The sequence below is a fragment of the Scardinius erythrophthalmus genome (assembly GCF_964197995.2).
Source record: "Scardinius erythrophthalmus genome assembly, chromosome: 24".
Lineage (NCBI taxonomy): Eukaryota > Metazoa > Chordata > Actinopteri > Cypriniformes > Leuciscidae > Scardinius > Scardinius erythrophthalmus.
This window is the reverse complement of record NC_138244.1, coordinates 12,658,319-12,679,574: the sequence shown is the minus strand read 5'-3', so window position 1 is coordinate 12,679,574 and position 21,256 is coordinate 12,658,319. Positions and strand designations below refer to the sequence as shown.

At 36.7% G+C, this 21,256-nt stretch overlaps 1 protein-coding gene across 1 annotated transcript in view; it reads right to left on the bottom strand.

Annotated features, from left to right (window-relative positions):
- Positions 1–19,758, bottom strand: part of spon1b (spondin 1b) — a 67,027-nt gene extending 47,269 nt beyond the window's left edge. The window contains exons 1-6 of the mRNA XM_081355826.1: positions 19,060–19,758; positions 17,684–17,790; positions 11,608–11,741; positions 7,397–7,470; positions 6,995–7,111; positions 6,171–6,319 (exon numbers count right to left, since the gene is read on the bottom strand). Coding sequence (XP_081211952.1) covers positions 6,171–6,319; positions 6,995–7,111; positions 7,397–7,470; positions 11,608–11,741; positions 17,684–17,790; positions 19,060–19,288 — 810 coding nt within the window. The 5' untranslated portion in view covers positions 19,289–19,758. The remainder of the gene's footprint in view (positions 1–6,170; positions 6,320–6,994; positions 7,112–7,396; positions 7,471–11,607; positions 11,742–17,683; positions 17,791–19,059) is intronic.
- Between the last annotated feature and the right edge of the window lie 1,498 nt (positions 19,759–21,256).

Sequence of the window (21,256 nt, the reverse complement as noted above, 5' to 3'; positions counted from 1 at the left end):
TGACAGAAGTTGTGTGCACAATAGAGGGTTCATTTTGTGCTTGCACAGCCAATGTACCAACTTAAGGCCCCAAAACCCTCAGAATTCTAGGGTTATAAAAACAACTGATGTGTATCAATAGCCTACTTTATGAAAATAACGATTTGACGTCGAACATGCCAAAATCTGAAGGACGTTTTGGAGAAATTGCAAACGATAAATAAACGTTCCAAGGAAACTGTTGTTTGGCCCCACTATACTGTGAGGACTGGGTCCCTTGAGCTGTATGTGTTCATTGAGACACATTCGTTCCCATTAGCTACTACAAACCCAATTCTTCTTTCTCAGCTAGATGCAAAAAAAACAACACAACAAATTCTAGTGCTACTCCTCTAGCTGATTATTACGGTCTTCTCGAGCACTAAACACACATTAAAGCACTTTTACGCTGCTCACTGAGTGGCATGTCTGCTACCAAAAAGCCCTGAAACAATTTGCACGACCTCCTTGTTCTTTTTTTTACATCAGTAATGCCTATTGGAACCACCGCCAGAAGAAGCATTAGCTTTGTTTTTCATACACCAATGTCTCCGTGCAGCATCCAAAGCAAAGCTGACAGGCAACCTGAAACCTGCCAGTCGGCTGAAACAAGACAATTGTTCTCAGCTTAAGCACTGAAATATCTTTCTAAACAGTGCGACCGTCTGCAGGGACAGGTCGGGCTAGAACGGACAATGGGCCCAGCAAGCAGAAGTTTTAGGACGGTGTGGAAGAATCCGATGGATTCCATCCAAAGCCCCACAAGCTCAGCCTGAGGGAATTAGGCATTAGGAATGTTGTCATCGCAGCTTGAGATGGAGACAGGCACAAAACGGAGAGCCCAAGCTGACTCTTTACAGTCCCTTTGGTGCTTTTCACTCTAAAGTGGTCTTCTGATGGATCTGGCAGGACGCATCCAAGAGAGAAATGAGATGTTAAATCACAGAAATAAGCAAAAATGAGTCTGTCTACCCTAAATATAGCTTCCATGGGGACTGACTTCATTGTTAATTGCTAGTTTGAACACCGCAATGGTAGAAATTTGTTGTTTTGTTGATGACTTGCAGTGCTAATGAGTAACTCTGAGGGTTTCTGTGCTAGAAACTTATCTCAGGCTAACACAATGTGCATACGTTCAAAATTCTAAATTGCTGTCTTGAACACTTTCAAAAGAATGCAAATCAGTTGCAGTTCTTTTTTGTGGAACTCAATAAGAGAAAAATATAGCGTCTTTATTAAGAATTAGCATCAAATGAATTAATTAGCTGAAGCTGAATGGTGTAATTTTTTCCGTGTTAAAATGCTCTCTCCATTCCAGCTTAATATGCCCAAACAACTATGATACATATGCAATAACAATTAATGATACATAAACACATGTAATTAAACTTACATGCTCACACATTTACATACATACATTTGGGGTCAGTAAGATTTTGTTTTAAAAGAAATCAATATTTCTATTCATTCACTGAGGATGTATTAACTGGACCAAATGTGACAGTAAAAGCATTTATTTAGAAAAGATTTCTATTTAAAATAAATGCTGTTCTGTTAAACTTTCTATATTCACCATACACTCCTATATATCATGATTTTCATAAAAATATTAAGCAGCATATTTTTCAACATTGATAATATGACACTGACAATATGACAATGGATCATATGACACTGAAGACTGGAGTAATGATGCAGAAAATTTAGCTTTTCATCACAGGAATAAATTACATTTTAAAATATATTACAATAAAATTATTTTTTTAAATTGTAATAATATTAGACAGCATTAGAGGCTTCATTCAAAAACATTTAATTTAAAAAATCCTACTGATCCAAAAACCTTTGAACGGTAGTATATATTATGATTAAAATCCACTAGATTTACACAAAATGTAAAGGTTTAAATGATGTTAAACTACTCAATGATCGATTCACTACTGAAATGCAGTGTTTTGGCAGCAGAACTGTAGGGATATAGACCGAAGACAAGTTCAGACTAAAGATGCTTAGCAATTAACACAAGGAAAGAGGCACATCATGTTCAGTGGGTCAGCAAAAACTAAAATTCATATAAATGCTGTAATGTTTAATTAACACATACAGACCCTAATTAACTGAGATTGCTAAGAGGAACAAGCAAACACCCACCTAAAAAGCACAATAAAGATTCTCAGGGCAAATTTAGCATGTAAATCGAGAGCACTCATACTGTTAGTACAAATGGAAATTTCACAGTTATACACATCGTAGTTCTCCAAAAGCATTAAGCATCCTGTCCTGCTTCATTCCAAAGCACATTTCATTCACTTTCCCATTTGCCTCACACTGTGCTTTTGATAGATTGTGGGATAAATATATCATCGCCGAGATGAGACGATAATAAGATTCATAATGACATAACAGCTAAGTTGGAACAACAAATGTTAAGACTTACTGTGTTTGCTGATGTCTGAGATCTTGCATGGTCAAAAAAATGTCTGACCTTCCTAGAGTCAGTTTTATGACACCTCTGTAATCATGACGCCTACCTCATTAACTAACTGAAGCATGTTATAATGCTATTCCAATTTTTTTTTTATTCCAAGTTAAAGGTGTCTGTGGAAATGTGGACCATAAGCTCAAGGTCAAAACTTACCAGGGGACTCTGGGAGAGACGAAAATTACATATTTTAATCATCATAAAAAAAAAAGGGAAAAAGATGATTTGAATTCCACAGCCTGGCAATAAAAAAAGACTAGAAAAGATTACATCTCTGTCCATGCACTAGCTATGGGAAAGAAAATTACAGCTTTCAAAAGACCTTTTGACTTTGTGGTACTGAAGTACCTGAAGTTTTAAAAGGTACAGCCATTGAGCAAACAGTCGTAAACAAGATAATAGTATAATTTATCACTAGAGTGATATTTCTAGCTGTTTTGTTTTATCCTATTATAAGCATTAGCTCGTTATAGGATTATTTCCCCCACATTTTAAGGTCAGGCTTTGAGATTTCAATTAAAAAAAAAACAGAGAGAGTGTGCTAGTCCATACTTACAAAAGAAAGCTAGTGAGCTTCTCTGCAATGGTGTTGAATACGTATGTATTACTGTGCCAGTGTCGCAATTTTGAATTCAGAAGAGACTCAGCCGCAGCAACGTGATCTACGACTGAAATATTTATCCGCACGGCTCTTTTCTGCAGAGATTGTTCTGCGATTGCATTCCCGAAAGCAATGTGCCTAATGGTGAAATGATGTCTGCCAAAAATGACAGTAAATGACTGTGATGGGTTTTGTAAAAGGCTTTGATGACTTATTTTACAGCAGGATGTTCGTAGCGCTGCAATGTTTCTGGAGGTTGCTTCCTTTAGGCGTATAGCAGGGAAGATTTACCTCTAAAAAAGTCTGAAATACCATTTTATGCTAAAAGCTTTACAATTGGCAGAAATATACTGCAATACAAATGTAACCATTTTACAGGAATAGTGCACCCAAAAATTCAACTTTTTCTTTCAACAAAAGTAAATGGTGACCAGTGGCTATCATGAAGTACCATAAACGTATAATAAAAGAAGTTCATACGACTTTTTTTATGAGATTTTTATGGTGATTTTGTAGCTTGACAGCCTCTACTCACCATTCACTTATACATGTATGGAAAAACAGCAGCATGAACATTGTGCTAATCATCTGAATTTCTCACAATTATTTTTTCAAAGGTTTGGATCAATATGAGGGTAAGTGAATGATGACAGAATTTAAATGTTTTTTGAGTGAACTCTTTAAAGTCGAACAACATAGTGCACAACATTAAATCTTTTGAGATTTTCCAATGATTCGCAAATATTAATAAAAGATGAAAAACGAAGTAAAAAACAGAGCTGCAAAGCATATCAGTTCAATAGGCCCATGTGACAGATTCACCCTCACTAGGGTTACAAAGCGTCCGCACCGTCTCAAAGATGAATGACATGTCAGGTAAAACCAACCAACAGTATCAGAATGGAGATCAAGCATGTGGAAAAAGCCCTGTAAGCACAAAAGAGCTGTAAAGTAAACGGACAAGTTAGAAGAAAACAAAATCAATTTTTAAATATGATAGACACTCGACAGCTTCAAGAAAAAAAAGTAGCTCTATTGGGAGGTGGCTTTGTGAACTGCACTTTTGTATTGTGTCTTTGTATTTTTCATTGCTGAACTTGTTTAAAGTACTTGTGAATTTTCTGGTTTGAGAACGGTGTAGACAGGACTTTCAATGTACTTGTTTGCAATGCCAAACAAAACAAACGTTGACAGCGCGTAAGTGCCTGTAGCATGTATAAATAAATATTCGTGGGTAAATTCGTCAAACATGTTCAAAGACAATCAACAAAAAACAAACACCTTCCAGATACATGTGAAAAATGAAAAACGATAAGACATCTTATGACCTAATACTGAGAAGTGAATCATATTTCTCATTTTGATATTGCTATGATGCAAAGTGTATTTAGAAAAATACTTGATTTAGAAAGACATCATATATATTGTTTATACAGACATATGTTTACTTAGCTATCTAGGGAGATTATATAGACTTCTATTGTTTTAATATGCACCTAATTATAAATACTATAACGTAACCCTAATCCTAACAGGAAACTTTCTGCATTTTTACAATAAAAAATAAATAAAACAAACAAACAAACAAACAAACTGTATTTACTTTATTTTTATGCCATTTCTACACATTATGTCCTCAAAAGGAGGTTTTGGGAGTTTTTGTCAGGTTTAGCTCACTTCTGAGTACAATTTTGCCCCCAAAATATGGTTGTATATAATATTTATTTATATAAAAATACGCTTAATTAGAAATAAATTTGTCCAAAACATAATGTCTGCCGTATGTGTGTGAAGCAAAAAAAAAAATCTGTGTTCATCATTCTGAGATCCATCATTCTGAGATGTGTCAAGATGTGCACTGCAAATCCCAGTCCATTGTGTAAAAGACAAATGGGAACATGTGGGGTATGAACCGTTCCCAGGTGACCTTTAAAATCCTCATGAGGAAGCCCGTCGTGTTAACACTGAATTATACTGCACACACCTTCCTACAAAGCTGCTGAATGACCTTCCGTCTCAGACTGCATGCAATTGTTAACGTGTCTTTCAAGAGGCGGAAATTAACATTACATTATAGCAATGTGAAGATTAGCTGATACTGACTAATGTGTTTAATTAAGATGCTAGGCAGAACCCTCCGTTAACTGATCAACCTTTGACATGTTATTTCCAACACCGTGAGTGCGTGTAAAACTTCAGAAACATAAAATGAGTGCCAAGCCACTTTTGATAGAGTGAAAGCAATAAGTCAGCTAATGGAATTTGATTTTGTGGGTGCTGACAAAACTTCAGATCAATTATTATAGATGAGAAAATTCAGCAAGGGCATTTTGATTCATCCCAGTGACTCAAATCTTTTGATTAAATTCACCAATAAGATTCATTACTTCTGTGGATTACATCATTAGTCTGAGACAAATGCCTTTTTGTCCATTATGAGTCACTGAATCACTGAGTCATTCATGACCAAAACAAGTCTTATTTTGCCTTATCAAACTTTGCATGTAATCAAATTTATAAAAAAAATAAAATAAAAAGACAAAGAAATAGCTTTTAAGCCCAATAAGTTCTTTCTCCACAAAAGGCAATACAATAGATTGATTAGTGTTTCCTCCATTTTATTGACTAGGGTTGACTTTTATCAAGCAACCAAAGCACTCATGCACTCCACATTGGAGACTTCAGTGAACAAAAAAGTGCAGTGTTAGTGGAAGTGAAAGAGAACGATTTGAAAGGTTAGTTCAAAAACACTGATTTCTTACTTTTTTTTTTAACACTCATTTACTTTAAAGATTCATTCAGATTCGACTCTTTTGGCAAGTTTGACAATGTTTAAAATAATCCTAAACAAACAGTGTCTTGAGAAAATGTAATGAACCTAATCCTGGCCAACAAAGAACTTTAAAAGTCAATCTCTGGTGGTTAAATGATAAGAAAATCTGATAATCCCAAGAAAAAGACAAATCTTGGTCAGAAAATCGAGCAATTACTTCAACATTAGCTTTTAAGTCAAAGTTAATCTGATCGATCCTGATATCTCAGCTTGTTGCACTTAGCCGGAAGGCCTACCTTTTGTCGAATCTCCTCCTCCATTTTGACGGGTGATCCATATTCAGCCACCTGCTTGACTCCTTCACTGGCGAAACCTCCGTACTCCCACAACACGTAGCTTCTTGAGTGAGAAGCACCAATGAGAGCCGACCAATGATTAGCACGTCCTTTGGGGCAGAAATAACAGTGAACAAATAACTGATCTTTCGAGCTGGAGATTTATACAATGCTAAATCCAACATAGCCTGCAGTTAATTGCTCTTTTGAAGTAACTTGTTCTCTAGCGTGTATCTTAACACATCTAAGCTTCTACACTTCTCTATCTTTAAAGAGCCTACCGCATACATCAATGTCTGTTTCCACAGACCTATTAACTAGTGGCTTTGCGCTCTGTGACAACATCTGCCCGGCATCTCTTATCTCACAAAGTATCACGGCCCAGGCAGTCGTCTCGCCTGTTTGCCAGACAGTAAATAACAGATTGGATCATTGCTGCCACACACATAGGTAACAGAACCAGCTCTCCTGCTGACTGCTATATTAGCAAACCAGCCCTGAGCTAAAGCTGTGGGAAAGAGATATTGCTGCCCACCTCTGCCCACTCTTTCTACAAAGCACTTTGCACTGTAAAATCAGTGTGGCATCAAAATTAGTAAACAACAATGTTTTTTGAATATAAATAAATGACTAATTTAACCTGTAATAATGTCAAATTCAATAATGCAATACAGGGTAAGGTGCCATGTTTTAATGTCAGTACCTGGCACAATGTACCTCACAACACTTAAAGGGCTAATAATGTTCTATGGTGATATAATATGTCACGAATGGCTTGTTCTTACTTGGGTAGTCTTTGGGATGCATCTTCTCAGACCAGTTTCCATAGAAAGTGATTCTATACTTGGCTGTTCCACAAGCACAGCATTCTTGAATGGGTTTTTCAGTAGTCTCAACTGGATCTGCAAAACCATTCAGAAGAAGATAGATATATTTAACTTTCATGTCACAAAACAATGCATGTGCATCTAACAATCTTATACACAATAAAAAAATGAAAAGCGCACAAATTGACATGGCTTGCATAAACAACCATTTACAGTGCACAGTTTATTTAGATCATCAAAAACAGATGAAAGGGGAAAAAAGGTATGTTCACTGAGCATGTCAGGAGGGAAAAAACAGGTTCTGTAGATGTAAAAATTTTATCATAGGGATGTGCATGAGAAACCCAGCTTTAAAATTACCTTTCTCGCATAGTCTTTTGGTAAGTGAGCCCTCATCTTGGAAGAGAATGATTCTTCGCTGCACAACACTGGCCCTGTAATGAAGACATTAAAATGTTCACCCAACTTTTGGTGCCTTTTATCTGTCTTGCAGACATAGTTCTGTGTGTTTTACATTTACTCTACCACCATTATCGCATTCAAAATTGTATCGTAGTTGGAACAGGCGATGCATCTTTTAACAAAGGCTTCAGTGCATAATGCTACATTTGCATAATGCAACTATCTGAGGGCATATTTCAATGATCTCAGTCAGCATGCAGAAAGCTTTTAAAATGAAGCCATACAGAGACATCTACTGATGTCAATATGTTTAACAAGAGTCAGAGAAAAAGCAAATGTATTCAAGAGTAAAGTCCATGTTCAGAAGGTGGATAAAGGTTTGAGTCTCCTTTAAACCTGCTGCTGATGGAGTACCCTAGAGACCTAACCACACTCGGCTTATATCGAAATATCAATGGTGAGTCCTGGTACTGTCCCACTAGAGCCTATTGCCGTTGCTGTCAGTCAAGGACATGACATGTGGAAGAACTGTCCATAATGCTATGCCCTCCTGAGAATAATCCCACATGTTTTATGTGGGTGGTTTACAAGAAAATGTGGTGCTGGCCTTATCAAAATGTGAAGATGTCTCCAATATGATGGATTCTGAGCTCATTTGGGCTTTGCAAAGTGTTTTTTGAGAAATTGAGTAACATCCTTTTTGACAAAGAAAGATTGTTTGAATGCGGTTCCGCTTCAAGGCTCTTTCACAGCAAAAGCGATGCGAAAGAAAATTAATTGCCAACAAATTGTGTTGTTAGGTTAGTAGCAAAAACAAATAAAGCAAGTGGGATCAAATCATAAAATGTATTTGCAATACTTAAGTTAAATTAAATAATTATAGCTGAGTAGTGCCTTGTTTGACAAAGAAAATGTCAAATCCTTACAAAACAAATGATGTGAATAAAAGAAAAGTGAATCACCAACAAATATGTTTTTTTTGTTCTTCCTTATCATTCGTTTGTCATCTTCGCTTTATTTTTCACAAAGATTTATTTTGTTTCGCTTCTGCTATTATAAAGATACATCCACTCTTGCATTGCGTGATCGTGCATTTTGGGGATGGAGCAATGAAGAAAGCGATGGGTTTGTTTGGGTTGAATTCAAATATCAACCGTGTTCAACAATGACTCTCAGAAATCACTTACTGCACCTTTAAATTAATAAATAAATAAATAAATTAATTTGTTTTAATTGTTTTTATTTATTTAAAAGGTAATTGATAAAAAGGAACAAGATGTAAAAATGTTGCGCAAGAATGTTGATTGAGGAAGCAGATGTAGAAATACGTGCAAAATAGACACAAAACAATATTGATGGCAATAAATGGTCTCTTATAGAGAACAGGTATGGGTGGTTGTAGAATATTTATGAGACAACTTGCTAATAACAGGCTATGTCTGTATTTAAAATGGTTCACGAACTACAAACATTTTAGCTAGAGGCATTTTCAGGATTCTACTCTAATATGGGGAGTAAAAGTTTCAGTGCGTTTGCGACACCAAATACGAATATTCATGTTTGGTGTGAAAGAGTCTCAACAGTGGTCAACAAAGTGTGACTGCTCAAGACTTGATCCATTCTTCTCAAAACTTCTTAAGACGTCCCCTCTGTTGTTTATTGGTATTGATCATCTCATTTGAACACCTGAATGTCATTTATCTCCGGAGTCCCAAAGCTTGTCAACAAAACCATCACAAATGCTGCATCTTATCTGCCTTCCACAGCTTGATGGCACCAAAGAATCAAAGGAAACAAAATCCAGATCAAAACTTCCTTCCAATCCCTGGTCTGTTTGACATTTCACTAGAAAAGTGCTGGAGGGATTCCAGAAGTAATTGCACTTTTATTTGATGTTCATTTGCCGCCGTTGCCAGTTGTGCTTCGAGCCTGAGATTTGGCATTCGGCCCGGTGCTACAAGGTGCGATGTCTCCACGGTTCTGACATGCCAAAGCAAAGTGACAGCAGATCCACCACACTGGCACAGCAGATGCTTCCCAGCAAATGTTTATAAGAAAAAAAAAAGACATCCCTGCCCTAATAAGACAGATGGATAAATTAAAAGCTACAATAATATTTCCTTGAGTTAGTAAAAGGACACAAATGAGACCTTGGTAGGTGATGTGGGTTCTGAGTGAGGTGGAGGAAAGATTATTTTTAAGAAGTAAAAAAAAAAAGGACAGGGGGAGAGAGACAGGACAAAAGGGATGAATGAGTACGTGACAGAAAGAGGAGAACGAGATAACTGCCAGGAGGACGATAGCTCATAAATACTCCCACTGAGAAGGTTTTAATTGTCTCTACATCAATTTATTTTCACAATTGTTACACAAGCTGATTAAAGGTTGCCTTACTCAAGTAAAAACACATTTTGGGGCTCACTTAAGCAGTTGCATCCCCTTTGCATGCATTATTTTAAATGGAAATCTTTTTTTATTCACAAAGCACCTGCAAACCAGTTGAAACCAGATTTTGAGGGTATTTAAAATAAGGTCTGCCTACTCAACTGTGCTAAAACAAAGGGTTTAAAGGGTTCGTTCCACCCCAATCTCATGGAAAAATGTAACTATATTATTGGATGGCGATTTTGTATGAATTCATACGATGTGATGAAAACGTAAAATTTTTAGAAAAAGTAAGCATGATCCTGCTAAACATAACAGTGACTGATTGTATGAAAACCTACGAATGAGATTGTACAACTTCATACGAATTAGCCACCAATTCAACAAAACGTAATATAGTTACGAATTGCCTTGAGATTGTGTTGTAAGTTCACCCAAAAATGACTGTCAATTACAATTGACAATCAATTACTGACCCTCACGTCATTACAAACCCATAAAACTTTCATTCATCTTCGAAACACAAATGAAGATATTTTTCAGGAAACCTGAGTTATTTCTGTCCCTGCATTGAAAGTCCGTTCCACCAAACCTTTGAAAACTGTTCAAAAAGTTCATAAAGACATTGTAAAAGTAATCCATATGATTCGAACAGTTTAATCAAAGTCTCCTGAAGAGACATGATCACACGGCCGTAATTGCTTGACGTGCAAGAACAAACCTCCCAGGTTCAAACGTGCTTGAATGACAAGCGAGAACAACATTCATCGGTTCTTGCGAAACCTCAAACCTGCTTGCATGACATGCGAGAACAAAACTCTTTGAGTTCGAGTTTCCATTTACCATATTTGAAGCCTTTTAAGGGCTCATGTGATTGGCTCTGAAACTAATGTTTGATTGAGTGTCCATGACCTAATGGAAGGCTTTCTCCAGGTATTATAGACCTCACTGGTTCAGACCAGGTGTCAACAGGTCAGAGTGGCACAGAGAGACTTCTAGAAAGTCATAGATGTTGGAAAGCTTTTTGAGGGTAGGCACCCATAATGTGAAAAAATGCATAAATGCACCATTAATGCATCGCACCATGTACAGCTAAAGCGAGAGAGAGACTTTCATATGTCTTTAATGCATCAAATGCACTTAAAGTTGTTTATGACCTCAAAAGGACTGGGTGAAAGAGAGATAAAAATACAAATATGGCATGAAAGCATGAGGGGGTGGAGTGGAAACACTGACACCCTAACACTGACAGATCATTCATATTTTGTTTGGTTGAAGACCATGTGTGCTTGTGTGCTTGCTGTACGCAAAGGAAACTCAAGTGGGAGGATGTTGTTTGAAAGCTCAGAATACGTAAAAGATTTTAAAAGTTCTTAATTTTCATAATCGACTTTTATCCGCAGCCTACAATAGATGTTGGGAACTCTCAAGGGCGATACAATAACCGCCCAACATCAATCAATCATAAACACATCTTCAATCAATGGTCCTAAATTTATTTCTGTTTACTCAGCTTCAAATATGATCGAAAAAGACTTTGTTTTCCTTTTTCAATACTTTCCAAGAAGGTGACTGATAAAACACTGACTAAATGAGACAAGTGCTTAGAATCAGTATCAGACTGTACCTCGTTTTCTCTGTTTTCATTTTCCTTTAACAATATATCAATTCAGTACTACGGACGTTCATCTATCAGCCCAATTTAATGGATTCTCACGTATTTATTGCTATCAAAGCCCAGGATAATTGTAAAAATAAAAGACAAACCATACATAATAACTCACTTGAGAGTGACACAGCCACTGCCAGAAGGTGGCGCTGTCCAGAACACCTGTATCCTTGTGCGTCTTCTGGGAATGCTCTCTGTGACAGCCGGAGGGCAGTTAGTCATGAACTGCGTGTCACTTTCATCGATTAACTGTGGAACACAGAACAATGAAACAACACATGAGAATGAGTAAATCATTTGAATTTTAGGGGGAGCTACTCATTTGGCAGCTAAGGAAATAATTAAAAACAAAAACAGCAAGAGTCTGATTGATTTCGGGTTTTTTTAGACTAATGACGCAACAGTTTCCCAACAAGACAGCAGATCAGTACCGTAAATGAGCTCAGGGATGACTATAAGATCAAATTTCATCTGTGGGCCAAGATGACTAACTGTACATGACAGCTCTTTAAACATCTTTGAGTGCAGAAGACAAATATGTAATTGATGGTTCTGTGCTACTTAACAATAGAGCTCATGTTAACCCATGAGGCAACATTCTGAATGAGAATGAGGCAACTTTTAAATGAGAAAAATGCACCACTGCAATCCATGGACATGATTTGGCTATTCAAAATGTTGAATATATGCCCGATTATAACGCTCTTCTATGTCATTTGATCATAATTTGATGAATTACTTTTTCCATGATGACTAAAAATGTAATTTAAACATCCATTTTTAATAAAATTGTTTAATTATTTGCTTTCCCCAGGCAGTAATAAGGCAAAGTTAATTGCGGCAAGCAAATAGAGCTGAGTTTTGTGGAAAGAAGTGATATATTAAGCCTCATTTAAAAAGAAAATGGTGAATGGTTTAATGCAAAAAATAAAATAAAAAATGACAGCAAATTTAAATACAACGTCTGGTTAATTTAGATTTCGAGAGGTTAGTAAATAAGATGCAGGTTTTTGCACTGAGATACCATAAATAAATAAATATTTAAAAAATAAGGAAGACTTCTTTCTCCCCTCTTCAATACCTGTCACTTATATACTTTTGCAAATTTTTGTACCTATAAGTAAAAACACAGACACAAAAGTACATGAAAAGTCTTCCAGATCTAAATTGCTCCAACTGTTTGTAAAATCACATTATCCAAGTGATGGAAAATTCCACTGGGGATGGAAAAGTACAATTTTGTTTGCATGTTTCAAAACGAAATCGCTGCCAAATGTCCATCGAAGAGTAAAATCCATGCTCGTGGTGCATTAAGTTCTTCCTCCCTCTTTCTCACTCCATCTCTCGTTCTCTCCATTTCCACTTCCCACTCTTTCACACACACTCTCATGCAAACCCCAAAGCTGCACACATTACCCTCTGGTTCTATCCTTCATTTCAGCGAAGCAAAAGCTGCGATTTTTGGCATCTCAAGCAACCTTGACGCAACCATGTTCAGACTGAAAAACAAAACAGTGAATCGGAAACTTCTGAATTGATAGGGAAACCAGGCTAAACTTTGTAAAGACATGCTTTTGCTATAGGACTGTGCAACAGCCGCTCTCCTAGTGTTTATTTTAAAAGAGGCCATGCGGGCCAAGCAGGCGGGTGCATTGTTTCCTGGGTAAAAAAGGGGGCTTTAAGTGGCTGTCTCAGAAATGCTGCGAACCAGCTGGGGGAAAGTTGTAGGAAACAGAGGAGAGGCATTTGTTTTAATTGTGGCTCCTGGCGAGGCTGTGTGGCCCTGCTCCTGAGAGGCAGTGAAAGCCGTTTTCTGTTTGCTCTTTTAAACTCTGCCTCTTTTCAGTTTGTCTCTCTCGCACGCAGTGAATAACCACGTCTCCTGAAGGAATTGAGGATGTTTTATCTTCCAGGGGGTTCCTTTGAGAGATTAAGCGAAACGGATGGCGAAATGTCGCGATGTTTATTTCAACCACGCTGGTTTGGCCCGAGAGTTGTTTGTCAATTTGTGTTTGCTTGAAAAGTGCAACAGCATTGTATATTATGAACTGTCAAGATGACTGATGAACATGAATATTTTGAAAGGCAGACATGGGTAGCAAACATCTAGGAATGAGGTAACATCTAAAACACCTAAATGTTACAAATCGTAGTACAGAAAACATACAGAAACGTTTTATTCTGCAGATAATGCAGGTCATTTTCAGGGTCATTGATCAAATTACTAAAGTAGAATGAACTTCTTATAGATTTCACCCAGCAAATGTGCAATCATTTTCAATGGGGAAAAATTACATTACACAACAGCACCATAATAAATGGGTCATGCTCCCTGCTAAACTTGGGCTTGTAAAAATAGATTCCCATGTTATAAATGGTGTCATTATTCTACAGATGACATGTTAATGTTTTTCTCAGACAATATATCACACAATATATTATTGTATACATAAATATTTGAAAACAGATAAGGGTCATTGAGATGAAGCTCATTTTTGATCTATCAGTTCAAAAAAGGGAATGACTGGAATACACAACTTGAATGACGAACATTTTAAATTAAAAAGTTTTTTGCTCACAAGCCACTGTGGCTTGTGGTTTTCCAAAGTCACTAATCAGCATTTTCACTGGCCACAATTTTATTGTTGGGAAATTACACTTAGCTCACAAGACAATACATGATACTGTGAATGAGACAATATTTTAACACTATTTTTAAGAAATCTTCAATAACAAAATAAATGACTGGGAAAATTGTTTCATTTGACTGAAAGTAACAAAATGCAAAACAATGCAGGTGCATTTAAAAAGTAATATAAGGCTGCCACTAAAAATTATTTTGGTAATCAAGTAATCGGTCGATTATTTTGACGATTAATCGAGTAATAATCTGATCTTTTTTTGTGGTAATAAAAATAGACGTAAGTGAACAATAGCCATTAAAATGACTTAAAATACACACACAAATATATATATACAGTGCTATGCATAAGTTTAGACACCCATGCTAAAGTTGACTAAAAAGAGGAATAAAAAATCATCTTTTGGAAATTGAACTTAATGCCTTAATTAAAAAAATTAGGAAAAATCCAACCTTTAAGGACACCAATTTTCTTTGAGAATGAATAATGTATCGTAAATAAATAAATGTTCTTCCTTAAAATACAGGGTGCATAAGTTTGGACACCCCTATGTTAAATTCCCATAGAGGCAGGCAGATTTTTATTTTTAAAGGCCAGTTACTTCATGGATCCAGGATACTATGCATCCTGATAAAGTTCCCTTGGCCTCTGGAATTAAAATAGCCCCACATCATCACATAGCCTTCACCATACCTAGAGATTGGCATGGGGTACTTTCCATAAGATCATCTCTCAATGCAAATCAAACCAGCTATTAGGCTAACTGAAATAAAACCATGCCAATCTCTAGGTATGGTGAAGGCTATGTGATGATGTGGGGCTATTTTAATTCCAGAGCCCAAGGGAACTTTATCAGGATGCATAGTATCCTGGCTCCATGAAGTAACTGGCCTTTAAAAATAAAAATCTGCCTGCCTCTATGGGAATTTACCATAGGGGTGTCCAAACTTATGCACCCTGTATTTTAAGGAAGAACATTTATTTATTTACGATACATTATTCATTCACAAAGAAAATTGGTGTCCTTAAAGATTGGATTTTTCCTAATTTTTTAAATTAAGGCATTAAGTTCAATTTCCAAAAGATGATTTTTTATTCCTCTTTTTAGTCAACTTTAGCATGGGTGTCTAAACTTATGCATAGCACTGTATATACATACACATATATATACATACATATATATACATACATACATAAATATAATTCAAATGTCCAAATCTTTATTATTTGGTCACTTCTGTACGATATAAATTCTAAATCCACGTTAATTACTTGGACAAGAACATGTGGACATCAAAACACAGAGCGAGGGTTTAAACTTTTACGTTGAAATCGTGATGCACAACAATTTGCATATTTAGAAACATATTGATGTGTTCTCCTGAGTTGGCAGTTGGCATTGGATTATAAATGATTTACATCTGGTAAAATGGCACACGTTGCGTTTCCAGATGAACGTTATAAATGACCCAAACTCATAGCATATGCAGAGATGGAGTTTGTTAACCGAGCTGCTGAGACGCGCTCCATGCATGTAAATGATATCAGTGTTTCACTATGACACACAAAGCGCGTCAGACTTTATAAGCGTTCCCAAATGCATGTTACAAAAACACAAACAAACAGCCCATGCAGAGACTGAGTTCGTGTGGAGCAGCATTTAATGTGAATGGAGCCGCTGGAGGAAACACGTAACCTACACGCATGTAAATAATTAAAGTGTTGTGGTTCACTATATATTTACAAAGTGTTAGTGTTATTTGGACATTTTTTTTAAGAGGCAAGGTCAAATGGTGCAACTCTAAGAAAACTTCATGATAATCATTGATAAATGCATGATTCACAATAAATGTAAAAAAATAATAATAATAATTATAATAACAAAAATACCAAGAACAATGTGCTTGAAAGCAACTTTTTAGTCAATAGTAAAAATCAAATCCCAAAAATAAATTAAACCAAAAAGAATAGAAAGAACACGTTTCTAAAAACTCTTTGAACTAGATTTTAAAAAGATTTCTCCTTTTCAACATCTCCAGCATCATTATGTGTCATTGCTTCATAAACGGTTAGGACAAAACCACAGCTTTTTGTCATTTTGTCTTTTTGTAGTTGCCTTTATTGTGTTTTTCGCTCATTCAATTTAGTCTGTCAAGACGAAAGACTCCCTAGTTAAAGACCTCAACAGAGGATGTCTGCTAACATCCGCCAGGCAATTTGAGCGCTGAAAAACACAGCGGTAAGGAGTGTAGAGCGGCAACCACAGTTAATGAGATCTAGGGGGAGAGATGCCGCGCTAACAGCCTTCCTGCTTGAGTTTGGGAAGCACTACGGCTTGATGTGGAGAGTACTAAATGATAGGGGTCCTGTCTTTCAGAGAGGACACGGCTGTGAGACGGTCAGTGCGTTACCAATGAGGAGCAACATTTCTGAGTCAACTTCAGCTTTGCTCTCTGGCAAAAGATGGATTTGAAATCCTTAAAACAGTACATGGTCACATTTGCTATCATTACACATATTTTGTGGGTGAAATCCATTCATTTCAATAGGAATACACGCATCTGGAAATTTTGTGTGAGGGCAAGAGATTTCCCGATACATTTTTTGAATTGGTCAGACTGGATTCGCTGCAATGACAAACAGAAAGTGACTTCTGTTTGAGTGGTGCTTCATACATCATTACACTATATAGACAATAGGTAATGTACCTTTTTGCCTATGAAAATTCACAGAAATGTTGCTAATGTGAACACACTTTTAACCCTCTGATGTATGACATCCACTACAGCTATTTTCAAAAAAAGTCCCCATGAAATCAAAATGGACAATTCTTATTTTTTATGGAATATTGCAGTATTTATTATAAATGATTTTTCTGTGCACATCATTAATTTTTTTTTTTTTTAATTCATGTGTCATAATCTTTAATCGAAATAACTTCTCTCTCTTGCAGTGACTTGTCTTCTCTTCTCTGATGACGTGTTTACTGGCGAGAGGGCGGGACAACCAGTCACTCGCATGACATCACAAGCAATAGCAAACCACAACCATCCAATCAATTCTCAATGGCAAAATCAAGTCCCGCCCAACATTATTTTCTTGTTTGAGAAGCTGTTTAACTCTGATATATGTTACTCACAATAGGGAAAAAAAGACTATTGCACCTTTCGTTTCATGCCGACTTTAACTAAGGGACGATTCAACCGATAATTCCATAGGACTTTCCTCTTTATGTTAATATTTTTTATTTATGACAACAAAAAATTAAATCCTCTTTGCACTGTATTTATTTCAAAATACATAATTATTTGGGGAAAGAGAAAGACTTTATTCTTGTTTTGTTATCAGATGTGTTTTTTTATGATTTAATATTTCATGCGTCAAAGGGTTAATGGTCGTTTTCTTCCTAAAACGTACCACGTCTAAATAAAGACATGCAGATGCAACCCTGACATAAACTGCAAATCATTTCGCTGAGACTGCAATTAGACTGTCATCTTTGACTGCCACAGTTCAAGGCAGTTATACGGGGTCACTGCAATCCCTCACCTTGAAAGTGCCGGCGTAATCGTCAGGAGTGATGCCCTCCCTTCCTTCTTTCAGAGCAATGAGGGTAAAGCCACGAAAGTAAGATGGGCTGGAGGCATACAAACTGACTGGAGAGAGAGAGAACAAAATATAGGTCAGAGGTACCAGAAATGAGCTTAACAGTAGGTCAGATCTCAACAGTGTGCCAGGGCAAGTCGCAAACTGCTCTCGCATTTGGCACGTACTGTACGTTTGCGTGTAAGTGTGTGTGGGATGTGCGAGTGCTTTTCACATGGAGCAGTGAATCCATATGCATGTACCAACACGCTGGGCATAAAACCCTCATAAAAAGGCATCTGCTGCTTAATGAAGGCCACTTACATGAATCCAAATGGCAGTAAATATCAGGTTATGGGGCGTTTTGATGTTGAAACCAATATTAAACTTATCCTGACAGGTAAATTATTGTGGAAACATTAAAATATACACCAGGTTATACTGCAAATACTAGTTTTTCAAATCAGGTTCTCACTTGTAGGGGAGACTGGGTAGGTTTGTAACAGTTTAGAAATGAGGCCATATATGACCATTATCCTCCTAATGTGACAGTAAAAGTTGTAAAGTGTCTGAAAACAAAGGATTTAAAAGACAAAAACATTCTGAAAGTATAATGGCTTTCTTATAATTTGGTTAGAAATCATACTAATGGATGTTAAATGGCAGAACTTGTATAATCCGAATCAGCAGAATGTCGTTTTGACAAGTTGTTTACTTATGTTTAATGTATTTCTGTATTTATAATAAAAATTAGTTGTTTTGAATAGGAATTCAAATATTTTAAATGAAACAGCAGTGATTTTTTTAACACATGTGATTTCCACAAAAAATTCATGCCCATAACATCATGTTTTTTATTAGTGTTACAGTGTGGTGTTTGTTGTATCTACTGGACTCCTGATACTTGACACAAATTAACAGTTATGTTATACATTGTACATGTGTAACCTACTTCAATTTGTAGCAGACAAGTATGTGAATATTAAATCGAAATTTGAGACACCAAACACACACACAAACACAACGTTATAGACATTTAAACAAAACGTGTTACTAAATCTCATTCTCCCCTATCCAAATGTCCTCTTTGGTAAACATAGGTTTTCTTGCTGCAAAAAGCAGGTTTTCTAAACTTTTTCAATAGTCACACATATCCACTACCACATAAAACACTGTTCAGTATTTTAGTGTCAGCCAAACTTGGTTTACCTGCAGAAGATGCACTAAAGACGACGCTTTACGCATCGATATTTACAAACTCCACACATGCTGTTTTTTGGACAGGCTTGCATTAAAAGCCTTTTAAGTTGGGAGTAAAAGCACATTTTGTGACTTCTAACCTCTGTAAGTGCTCCCGGGTTGGTAAGTTGCTGGGTCTCCTTCAACTCTGAGGCGAAACTCGTTGTGTCCTTCTCTCCGAGCGCCCCGCGTCTGCGTCCTCAAGATCCGACAGAAACCACCCTCGGCTCTCGACTGTCTCTCTGCTGTATCTCTTCTGAACGCATCCGTGTGGACGAAAAAGACATTTAAGAAAACTAACAGCACAACCAGTCCGTCTTTGTCCATCATTTCCCCTTCTTAGGTTGTCCAAACACAAGTTTGCAATCTAGTACCAGCAAGTAAACGCAGTCAAAGAACTGGAAAAGACGGCCAAAGCAAACAGACACATAAATCGACCAGACTTGTCTATTTTGGGGTCCATTCACGAATAAAAAAAGAGCAAAGACACCGTATCCATTCCCACTGAGGAGATTGCGGACGGTTGATAGTCCCGTGTCCGCGGTGCGCGAGATTGGCGAGCGCGGAGACAGAAGACTCAGATGTTGACTTTACTCAAAGGATATTCACACTGAGAAATACCTATATGGTCTCCTTGATAACCGAGCTCAGGCTTAAAGAGAAAAGATTCAGACTTTAAACAAAACCTAGACATAGACGGCTGACATTCTTGGTGAGACGCTGTGAGGAGAGAGAGATCGCGAATGTTTGAACAGCCGCGAGCTGCAGCAGCAGGAGAAAAGAATCACAGGGAGCTGCGCACTAAGGAGACATGGAGGATGATTTTGGGAACTCCTCCGTCTGTTATGGTTGTTTATGCAAGAGAATGATTTGGGGGCACATATTTTTAATGTGGGGAATTAACTGTTTATTTCCGGTCCAACATACTTTTTTGTTTTGTTTTAATTGCATAAGAAAGCAGTAGGACGTGTGTTGACGTACTGAATATCTGTATGCAATCACAACCGTGCTTGTCTACAATACTACAACATAAAGTTAATGTACCTACTACAACAGTTCTATAAATGTAAATATAGGGTAATTTATTTTTCAGACAAAATTGGGCAACATTCAGACTGAAAACCGGACTGGAAAAACATATATGAGTGGAACGGAGTGATTTCCTCTCCCTGCTTAAAGCGCTCTGTATCGCTCTGCTCCAGCTCCATTTCGGGTTTTCCCTTTCACAATAGTGAGAGAAACCCGCTCCGAACGATCATGGGGCGAGAAAACAAACACTGATGCTTCGACTTCTAAAAGTCAGTGAACTCATTTTGAAATGATGAAAATTAAAATATGTATATTTCTGAGTTACTGTTTAAGTTATGAAAATAAATGATTTGCATTGATTTCTATGGAGCCTTAAAGGGACATGGTGATGCTGGATAAAATATGAGATATGGGAGAAGAAAACATACAGTATATCAATGCTTTTGCGTTCCCTTGCAGACGCTTTGCGTTCCACTGAGAAACTTTGCATTTGCTGGCAAAACTTTTGAGTTCTTTACGAGCGAACGCAAAGTTTCTTGAGGGAACGCACAACATTTTGCAAGTGAATGCAAAGTTTCTTGGGAGAAAACAAAAGCATATTGTGCATATTCAATATTTTTTTTTAGTGTTAGAAATTAAAGCTACATTTAGTAAAATCCTTGCAATATTTTGCAGTGCTACACTGTAATACTTAATATTGATATATTACATTTCTAAAAATGTACAGGTCTATTTGCTTAAATAATTCTTGACAGGAAACTTACATTAGTGTTGAATGGAAGTGTAACAGTGCTGTCCCAGCTAACAGGGAACGTTCTCAGAACATTGGCTAACGTTCTCTGAAAGTTCTCTAAAAGTTATCAAAAACGTTCTTGTTGTAACGTTTTTATAACTTAATGGGAACGTTATGGAAACGTTCTTATAACCTAAGAATTGAATGTTCCAATAACGTTTGAACAACGTTCTTATTACCAAGCAAGAACGTTAATACAACGTTTATATAACAGGAGAATTGAACGTTCTAATAACGTTTTGAATAACGTTCTTATAACTAAGAAATAACGTTAATACAACGTCTAAAAAACTGGACGCTTTGAACGTTTCTAGAACATTCAGAAATAACGTTTTTATAACTTAATGGGAACGTTACGGAAACGTTCTTATAACCTAAAATTGTTAGCTGGGGTAACAGCACTCTAGCCTTGAAATCGCTGATGTGGACTCAGATATCATTAGCAACTTGGTGCAATTTGTAAATATATATTTTAT